Source organism: Calliphora vicina, chromosome 1 (assembly GCF_958450345.1).
Source record: "Calliphora vicina chromosome 1, idCalVici1.1, whole genome shotgun sequence".
Taxonomy (NCBI): Eukaryota; Metazoa; Arthropoda; class Insecta; order Diptera; family Calliphoridae; genus Calliphora; species Calliphora vicina.
In genome coordinates, this window is record NC_088780.1 from 52,110,598 (window position 1) to 52,121,740 (window position 11,143).

Here is an 11,143-nt window from a genome sequence, read left to right on the forward strand (position 1 = left end):
ATGGATAATCCCTGGTAATAAATCTCTTGAAACTTTTGCATAAAATTTAATTTAAGAATAATGTTGTTTGGAGTAGTTTGCATGTGTCGTTGCTGCTACTGATTTGTGAAGTGTGGTGTGATGCCAGAATGTGGGTGTAGTAATGGCAACATTGTTGATTGGAAATTCTCCAAAATATTTAAGGCAAATGAAAATATATAGTCAGGTCTTTATTCCTTTGAATATCAAGTAGAGTCGGAAGGACTCCGTCTTGACAAGACGGCAACATTTGTTAATTGTAGGAATCTCAGTAGATTATTATTTCTAGACCCAGATAACTCACCAGGCTTAGTTAGTATATACTTGCACTGGAATCTATGTATCTTGAAAGTTAGGGCCTGTCATTCGCAGAGAAGGGGGAAAACCGTTAACTCTTCTTTCCTTACAAATACGATATGCAGCCTTCCTAGCACCCAGTGACCCATTAATACTGTTAGCAACCTGAATATATTATTATAAATTGCATAGTTCGTTTTTTATTAAAAGAGGTCTACATCATATTAACATACTACCTTTAATAGTTTCCTAAGGAATATTTGAAGCAGATCTAATTCTGAATATTGCTGAAATATAACAACATATTATTGTATTTCCTCAGAGAATACACCAGATCCAACATTTTAGAGCCGTCTATTTATATCCTGGTGCACCACTCACCTCTTGAGGATACTAAAACACAATCTATCAGAGTCCGTATGTGGAGTAATATAGTCAGAAGGTTGATTCAATATCGAAGGCAATTAGCCTTATGTTCTCGATTTCCAACATCCAGATGCACTGGTTGTGATCTTCACTGGTTGTGATCTTTAACGACCATATCTCTACTAATCAGCAATCAATCACAATGCTCTCAAATTGATTTGATGAAACTGAACTCTAACCAAATGTGTAATAATGTTTAAGATTGCGTCGCATGAAGAAACTCAGTTTCCATGACAAGAATATGAATGACGAAATAATTTTCATTTAGTATTTGGAAGTATTTTTGATTGTAGAATTTTTAGGAATTGCAGTCAACTAAAACTAGCACTAATCGGCAAATATTGCCAACTTGTTCGAATGGCCTTTAGAGAAAATAATTCTAAAAATCGGTTGTGTCAAAAGCCTTTTCCATTCCAACTTGGTTGATTTGATGTTTCTTATGACAGCAAAGTCTGTCGATCAAAATCTGATAATATTGACACTGAAACTATGTAGGAACAATGATGTTATTAGGCTTTTTAATCTCATAGAACTATTTTATTATCATGTCACATTTTTTCATTCAAAGACACATGAAAGCAAACAAACTTGATGAAGAAAATGTTGGATTTTTAACAGTTCGTCTCTATTGAATAATCAACCGATCTCAGGATTTATCACAGCAATCTAATGGTTTTTCGGGGGTTGTGTCTGTTGAAGGAACTTTAGGGCCTAGAGGTTGGAACCCTAGGAGATAAAATATTCCACAAATAAGTTCTGTTGATCAGAAATGTATTGAAAATGGGGAAAAAACTTATACACTCTATTTCAGACAAATCTTTTAACCCTTTGTCGACCGACGGTACTTATAAGTACCATAACAATAATAAGCTTACAAAATGAAAACAAAACATATTTTGACCCTTTTTGAACAAAAGTACTTTGAAGTACACTATCATCTTTGGAATAATATATTTTTTTTGCCTATTGGCAAATTCGCTTACCCACAATAACGGTGAATTATTTCATGTTCTCATTGTGGTGTTTATTTATGTTGTAATGACAAAAAATACTTTTTCGTAAAATACAATAAAATAGACTTGTAATAAAAAATTTTATAAAAGTTACAAAACTAATCAATATAGTAATAAAATGTAAACAAAAATCAATGAGTTTATTTATCTTTTGGCTGATGCTGACCCAACGGTACCAGGTCCCTTTCGGATCCTTGCAGGTCCCTTTCGGTACCTTGCCGGTCCTTCACAAAGTTAAAATTTTGTAAATAATTTCCTGAAGTCCCTATTTTCAATATTTCATAAAAAAATAAAAATTTTTCAACTCTTTAAAGCCTTGGTCCACAAGGGGTTAAAAATATGTCTGAACACATTCCTTTTGTAAATCGGTGTAAGAAACCATGCGATACTTACATTTTAGGTATAAAATATGTTCAGAAAATTTATGTAAAATGTTACGGAGAACATTTTTGTGGAACATGTTAACCCTCTAAATCCTCAAGGAATGGGTCTTTTTTGTCCATCTTTTAAAAAAGAGCAAAAAACACCATTAAAACATGGATTTAAGGGGTTAAAATGTTCCGCAAAATTATTATCCCTTGAGAATTGAGATCAAATTTTATAAAAAAAATACATCTGTTGTGTGATGGATGATGAAACTTATGTACTGGCAGACTATTTACAACTTCCGTATATATACCGGACAAAAAAAAACAAAGAAAATTCCCCAAGAAGTTTCATGTGAGGAAAAACATTTGCGGTTGTGGCAAAAGAAGTCAATCATTTGTAACATCAGGCTCTATAAACACAGACATATGGGGGATTTCATGTCAAGTGAACCAACTTTTGAAGTTCTCGATTTCAAAAGTTGGTTCACTTGACATGAAATCACCCATATATATTTCGGAGTGTCTACAAAAAGGCTTTTACTTTCTTAAGACAGCACAAAGTGCCTTCAAATTTCTGGCCCGATTTGGCATAATGCCACTATGTAAAACGGGCCTTGATTGGTATTCAAACAATAATGTCAATTTTGTACCACGGGAGGCAAATCCACCCAACTGTTTAAAACTTTGTCCTATGGAAATGTATTGGGCTCTTGTAAAAAACGAATTAAAGAACACAGGAAAGGTATCCCAGGACATGTCCGATTTTAAGCGTTAGTGGACCACCTCGTCCAAAAAGGTAACGGAAGCAACTATATTTACGTATTTTTGAGAATTTTTATATTGAACGGTTTAAGTTTTTGAAGTATAAGTTTTTTTCGCACACTCTTTATTATTAGAACCGATGGGATTTTATTTAAATTTTAGGATCTGGCAACCATTTTCTCTGGTCACTTATTTATTCCACCTACCACAGCCTACAGAAATGAGCAACTAGCAACACATCCAAATGATGATGATGATATTTCTATTGACTGACGTATTCGTACGTACAAATCGAAAACGAAAAAAAAAACTATAGAAAAATATTTGATAATGCATCGAAAATCGTAAATTTTAACAAGATGCTCTAAAGGGAGGTTTTCAATACAAAACCAAATCATAATAAGAATTCTAAACTGAATGAATTGGAGAACAAACTGCAACAAATAACGTAACAATGTACATTCGTATAGTAATGGAGCTGCAACAGATTTGTTGTTGAAAAATGCAATGTGTTTTTGAACGTTTACAGTGCAACACCACCCAACAATGAGCGAGAAGATCAAGAAGCTTTTGTGGAGGCACAAAAACTCATCCAGGTATAAAATGTTAGAACTTTTCGAACTTTGGTTGCAGTCTTCTTTGGTTAGTGCGAACTTCAACATTGGAAAATTTTATAATTGAAAAAAGAAAATATTTTTTAAAAATTTTTGTAGATCAAAGTGAAATTATTTAATAAATTTTGAAGAATACTGGAATATTTTATTATTTCATTAAAAAAAAAGCGGGAATTGTGTAATATTATTAAATGGATTTAAATTTATTTATTTTATTTCTAAATGGTGAGTTTTTATCCTGCTGCTGAAAATTGTAACCTAAAAACCTTAACACAAGTCAAGGTCTCATGTATTCAAAATAACAAAAAAAAAGAAAAAATAAATGTTAACAGCAACATAAATAACAAGTGATTATGAATAGTGTTGTCAGATGTTGGAATAATCGGTTAAATGTAATTTTATTTAAACATATTGGAACTATCCATCATAAATCAAGAAATTAAAATGACAAAACAATTTTAAATTTACAAAATTATAAGATTTTATTATTATTTAATTAGAATTTTTAATTCAAAACTAAAAGCAAAGTTTGTTTAATTTGCCCTAGATAGGGAATTTACACTTTATTTTTTATTTATTAATAAAAAAATTATTATAACCGATTATTTTTTATTAAGAGCTTTGTTGAATAATACATATGTGATTTATTATTACTAACTACCGATTACTCAAAAACCTACAAACACTATTCGCCTACTGTACTGTTACTATTGTTGGTCATTTCTGTTAACGCTTCACCAGCACTGAGAGTATTTCCTTTTTGGCGCGCTCTTTTGTCTTCTTAGCGGTGTAATTTTATTAACAGTTATTTTTCTTTAGTACATTTTGCCAAAGTTGGCTCAAAAAAAAGAAGTGAGAAACAGACCAAAGACGACGATAGTAAATAAAATTGAAAACTATTTTCAAAGATTTTTATCATTGACCGGAGACGTGTGTACTTGGCCTTAAATATTTTGCTATAGTAGCTAAAAAAAAACAACACAAAGAATATGAAATATTTGGCAGGTATTGAAAAAATAGTTATTTTTGCTATGGATTTTGAATTATGAACAGTTTAAGAAATTTGATTTATGTAATTTAAAGATCAAACGTTTCAAATGTATTTATGATTTAAGACAAATTGATAAAAAAAAAGAAGTCCGTCCTTATAATACCCTACAATGGGTACATTTGCAAAAACAGTTTTAAAATATCAATAATTTGTTATTCGTGACATACATATATTCGGAAGTGGGCCTAATATGGGACCGATCGTTATAAAATTTAGAAGCGTTATTTCTTTATATGTGGAACTTAATTGTAGTTTTAAGAGTTTTATGCTCGTTAAAGTGTTTTTGGAAAATGGGCCTTGTCTGGGACCTATGAAAAATTATGAACCGATCGCAATGAAATTAAGTCCCGTGATTTCATTCTATATAAATCTTTTTTTGTTGAATTTTATGTGGATTTCAATATTTTTAATTCATTGTTATTAAAATGATTTTCAGATTTATATGGTCGCAATGATTGGGTCATGTGATTTCTATCTACATACATATATAAAACTTATTTGTGTTGAATTTTATTTGGATACCGAAAAAACGCATGAGCTACCTGTACATTGCGCGGAATTTAGGTTATTGTAAATCTGAAAAAAAAAAATAATTCACTTCGAAAGAGAACTTTTTCAAATCAAAATATATATGTGGGAATCCATGTCAAGTGAACCAACTTTTGGAATCGATGTGTTCCGATCAGGATGAAATTTGCACCAATGCACTATAGGTTACTCTTTCTATGCTAAATTTATAACGACTACAAAATCATGCTATTCAAACCAAAACCTTAAAGAATTTCATTAGTAAGAATGATTCTATTAAAAAAATGGAATTTAACCCACTAACGACCAAAAATTAACCCTTTTGCAATCATTAATGCAAACTTAATACATTAATTTATTTTAATTATACTAAAACTTTTAGTAATTAATTAAATCTAATTCATTTTGTAAATTTAAATCAAAAAGGTCCTCTCCACTTTCATTAATTTCATCGTATTGGTGTCTAAAGTAAAATTCGTCCATGGGTTCACTGCAACATAATAGTTGAATTACTTCAGGTGGAAGTGTAGAACGTTTCCGCTTTTGTAAGCGCCTATATAAAAATGATGTGGAAATTAATGGATCTGTGTTACAGCTTAATATTGATATATTCGGTGCTTAAAAAATCTGTCTTCTCCGCTTCTATTACAGCGTATTTTTGCGGTACCGTGAAATAGCTCCCAAATGAAATAACTCCCAATGAAATAACTCCCTATGAAATAATTCCCATCAAAAATGAAATAATTCCCAAACTTGAAAAATGAAATAACTACCAAAGGGTAAAACGAAATTACTCCCAATAATCGGCGGTTTCATAATTTTAAAAATATTACTCCCAAATAAGCGAAATAACTCCCAATGAAATAAATCCCAATAGAAATGAAATAATTCCCAATCCGAAGCAATTTATTTATGTGATCTAAAAAAAGGAACTTCTAAAGTGAAATTATTCTTCGCTTACAAAACATTTTTTGCATTGCGGGCCTATGGCGTAGCGCAAAGTTTTACTCCTCTGGAATGTGTCAAAAACTGGCTTCACTCAGAAAATTTGTTTTAAAAAAAAAGTGTATAAAAAACTGGCTTCGCTCAGAAAAGATTTCTTTCATTGCAGAAAGGTTAAGAAATCGTTGCAACCTGACAAAGACCGACGATGTAAAAAGAATCTTTTCTGAGCGAAGCCGGTTTTTGATACACCCCAGAGGAGAAAACCTTTGCCACTGGCCGAAGGCCGACAATGCAAAAAACTTTTCTGAGTGAATCCAGTTTTTGATATTTATTTGTTCTACTTTTGCAAATGAAAATGAAATAACTCCCAATAGTGTGAAATAACCTATTGGGAGTTATGAAATAACCGCCAACAAAAAATTATGAAATAACTCCCTATGCGTTAGGAGTTGTTTCATAACGAAATAAGTCCTAAGTTGTATGAAAAATTTGTTGGGTGTTATTTCATCTTTTGGTGGGGAGTTATTTCATTTGGGAGCTATTTCACGGTACCTATTTTTGCATCTCAATCATTTTTAACAGAATAGTAAAATAGATTGCAACGAAAATTTCTATAATTTATCCTGTATGATTTTCAGAAGTGGATTTTAAATTTTAAAAAATTTTTTTTTGTTTTTTCAATTTTTTTTTTGTGAAAAAAAAATTCGGGTTAAAATTTTTTTTCCGATTTTGACCCATTGTAGGTCTTATATACGTCGTTGCAAATGTCTTTGAAATATCTATCATTAGATATCCATATTGTCTATATTAATGTCTTAGTAATCCGGATATAGGTAAAAAATCGAGGTTGTCTTGGTTTTTTCCTCATTTGTGGACCAATTTTGCTGATTTTAAATAGCAAAATTCTCGAAAGCATGTCTGACAGAATTATTGAAGATTTGAATCCCGAAGATATCTGGGGTCTTCAGAAAATTGATTTCAACAGACAGACAGACGGACATGGCTTAATCGACTCCGCTATCTATAAGGATCCAGAATATATATACTTATAGGGTCGGAAATGAAAAATGTAGAAATTACAAACGGAATTACAGAGTATCCAAATATATTTAGACAAATTTCAAAATATTTGGTTGTGGGAATTATGTGGGAGCTATAACCTATTATGATTCAATTGTCATAAAATATTTTAACGAGATTTTTATGTATTTATATGAGAGCTGTGGACAATTATGGACCAATATTCACAAAATTCAGCATTATGATTTTTGAATCCAAATGACGGATCTGACTATTTTGGTTTAATATATGGATGCTATGACCTATTGGTCCTAAGTATTTGAGGGCTATTTTAGTAGAATTTCATATAAACAACGCTATTAACAAGAGTGGACCATGTATGGGAGCTATGCCGAATTATAGACCAATATTTAAAAAATCTTGTAGTATGATTCTTGAATAAAAAATACTGATCGGTGTAAAATCTTGGTTGAGTATATATTTTTTGGATATTTGTTCAGGTTAATGTGTTATTTTTTCTGAATTTTGTATGGATATTCCTATTCTATAGGCATTTATAGACCAAACTGCTTAGGACAATAATAAACATTTTTCTTGCAACTCTACTAAGTTTGTTTGCGTATTTTGGACGTGAACGTGTTTTACACAGACGGACGGACATGGCTCAATCGACTTAGAATTTCATAAGCATCAATAATATATTGTTACGAATTGGTTTATAACATTTCAATATATTCATTTCTGATTGCATTCAATCTGCCGATCTTCACTGAAATTTTAAAAGTTTCCACGAAGTTACATTTTTAAAAAAATCGCAGCACTTTTATAGTTATGTTAAAAAAGTGGCTTTATTTCAAGCAAGTTAAACAATTTTATCACATTTTTTAACAAAAAAACATTACTTACTTAATTTATTCTTTCTTCTTTAAAACTCGCGAAATATTTGCATTTGAAAAATTGGACTTTAGCATAGTTTTGGTAGCCTACTGAATAGTAATTCAGACACAATTTTTCAACTACAGTTGCGAGCATAAAAAATGCAACGATATGTGATCTTCAACTGGTATGATTTTTCATATAACGGGATCCAATTCTCTCCATCTGCTATTTTTGTATTCTTTGTGGTCATAGTCAATAATTGTATGACATATTGTCCAATTTTTTTGTACGTAAGAATAATTATAAAATTTTTAGTAGAAACATCGGTAAAATTGTGCGAGCAAAAAAATGCAACTCTACGGAAATTGACTTAATTTATAAAATTTAAAAAAAAAAATAATTATAAGAAATTGCTAAAAACTATAACAATGTTGCATTACCATCATTTACTATTAATACAAACAACTTTAAGGACATTAAAATTCAAAAGGATAAACATTCTGATATAAAAATGAAGATATAAAAAAAAAAAAAATTTTCTACAGCATAATAGCCATAGCCCATAATTAGTCATAAGCTCCCCTATAAGAACCACTTTCGAAAAACACATTGACCAACAGAAATCTCTTACAAAATTTCGATATCGAACTAAACTTTTAAACAGAACATGGGGTTGATTCTAAGATATCAGAATTTTTATGATTTATGATTAGGGTTTTTAAAATATATAATGATACTGTAAATTAGGGATATTATAGCCAAATTTCATATAAAAACTTAGTGTTATAATTATTAAATATCAGAGCTTCGAATGAATCAATAAAATTTGTGCTTAATTCACTAAAATCTTAATTAAAGAATATCAGCCTTTCATTCCATAAATCCATTCCTAATATTAAATTTTTTAGATTCATTCCAAAGCCTTTGTTTAAACTGAATTAATTTTAAAGTTAATTAATAACAGAATTTATTCAAACTTTTAATGATTAAATCAAATCATTTACAAAATTGATCGAAAACATTGTTTAAGCCTTTTTGTTATAGATCTGAATTGAAGAACAATTTAATAATATAATAAATTGTTGAAGCTATTTTTGAAGAAGAAATTTAAAGAAATTAGAATGATTCAATGAGAAATAAATTCTATAAATAATGAATTCACTTTTTAAATTTTCATACGAAAAACCCAAAATAAATAATAATAATAATAATAAGCGGTATATTATTGCCGAGATATAAGCAAAAAACTGTAAAAAAATGATCACTGTTTATCACTATGTATTTTCGTCAGTTTATAATTCCCGGGGTTCCCGACTAAAAATCCCGCGAATCGGGTAGTGAAAAATTGGCAAAATTCCCGGGAAATTTTTACCGGGAATTCCCGGTATAAAAACCCTATTTATGATCGTTAAAATTATTTTCCGAAGTAGGCCTTATATGGGAGCTATGACTAATTGTGGACCGGTCGCTACTAAATTTGGTAGTGTGAGTTTATCTTATAAGTATTAAACATATTTGTGCTTAGTTTTGTTTGGATATCTACATGATTAAGAAAAGTGTGTAACGGATTAGGTTTACATGGACAGACAGAAGTAAATACTCAATATATCAGTTTGCATTATAATAGTTTAGATACCAGGATTCTCTTAATGGGACCAGACATGATATCGTGTAAAAAATTACTTTTTATGATTATGTATATTCTAGCAATATCTATATACAACCTGTGAACCAATACATTGCAATCGAATATGATAAAACTTTAAACGATTGTACTAATTAAATTTATATTTCCCATTTCTTTCAGGTCTTCTTCTTTTTAGTCCTATATGTTGGGTAAGTCGCCTTTTACAGCATTATACTTTAACATTTAAAAAAAAAAAAAACATACATTTATTTCAGGCTCAAAGTGGTTATAATTATGGTCGCAATGAAATAGCTGGCGGAAATATACCAGCTACTGCGGCTGCTCCTATAAGGCCATTGACAGCAGCAGCTGCATTTCCCACCGCTCCCACAGCCTTTTCAGGAGTTGGAGGTGCAGCTTCCAGTCCCTCCGGACCATTTGGTGGATTTCAGGCACAAAATCAAAGAGGAATTGGTGGTTTAACGGCCAGTGGACCAACTGCTTATGGTGCCTCCGCCGGTAACATACCAAAACGTCCGAACCTATCGCAAAGACCTACTGCAACGGGTGGCACAGGCCCTGGCAGTATATATGCACCAAATACACAATTTTCAAATACTGGAACTGGAAGAGCAGGCTCTGGCACAGGCAATGGTATAGATGATGATTATGATGGCGATTTTTCCGCCATACCAGGTGTGCCAGGTGTTGATTATCCAATCTATAGTCAAGTACCACAAACGAATTTTGATTGTGCTCAGCAAGCCTTACCAGGTTATTACTCGGATATTGAGGCACAATGTCAGGTCTTTCATATTTGTGCCTTAAATCGCACCTATTCTTTCTTATGTCCCAATGGTACAATTTTCAGTCAGGAGGTATTGGTATGTATATGGTGGAATCAATACGATTGTGCTTCGGCACCCAGTTTATATGCCAATAATGCATTTATCTACGACTATGGAAATGAGAGAATACCCACAAATACGGGTTATCAAACCAGTGCTGCACAACAAATCGGTAGACCACAAACAAATATTTTATCATCTGCTGGTGGAAGAGCACCCACAAGCTCCTCTGGTCTATTTTCAGCACAGCGAATACAACCCTCTGTAACGGGAGGTGGCAATTTAGCCGTACAACCTTCTTCGCTATCGGGAGTAGCTGCTAATGCTGGTCGATTCAATCCATCGCCGGCAAATGCTGGAGCTCAAACATTTCCAGCCACCCCGACACCCTTTGGCTCAGTCTTACGACCCGCCAATCCAGCCGTTGCCACCACACCCGGAGGCGGTGGCGGAGGAAGTGGTTACAATGCCAATCTACCAGAAACTGCATTTGGAAATGCTGCAATTGCTACACCAACAACTAAAGCAAGGGAATACCTGCCTCCTCCCTCCCGTAGGCAATAAAAAGTGAGATCTCTCTGTGAGCTGCTGTAGACGAATGTAGATGATACTTTCTCCATAGAATCCCCGATCCAATTGATAACGATTTTAGGCTTTTGTACCCGGTTTAAATGTTCCTCATGACATTTCTGTTTTTAGCACACATTTAAAATTATCGGAAATGAACTCTATTCTGTAAATTTCCGT

General features: G+C 32.0%; 1 protein-coding gene across 1 annotated transcript; it reads left to right on the forward strand.

The window, feature by feature from the left end:
• On the forward strand, positions 1-11,143 carry LOC135964163 (uncharacterized). Its single transcript, XM_065516268.1, has 3 exons — positions 1-14; positions 3,414-3,480; positions 9,824-11,143. Exons 1-3 carry the CDS (start codon positions 1-3, stop codon positions 10,958-10,960), a joined length of 1,218 nt encoding a protein of 405 aa, XP_065372340.1. The 3' UTR covers positions 10,961-11,143.

What these genes read in the sequence shown, in the direction of transcription:
- LOC135964163 (XM_065516268.1), top strand. An exon ending in AGGCACAAAAACTCATCCAG is followed by an intron (nt 3,481 to 9,823) that starts GTATAAAATGTT and finishes CATTTATTTCAG; the next exon opens with GCTCAAAGTGGTTATAATTA.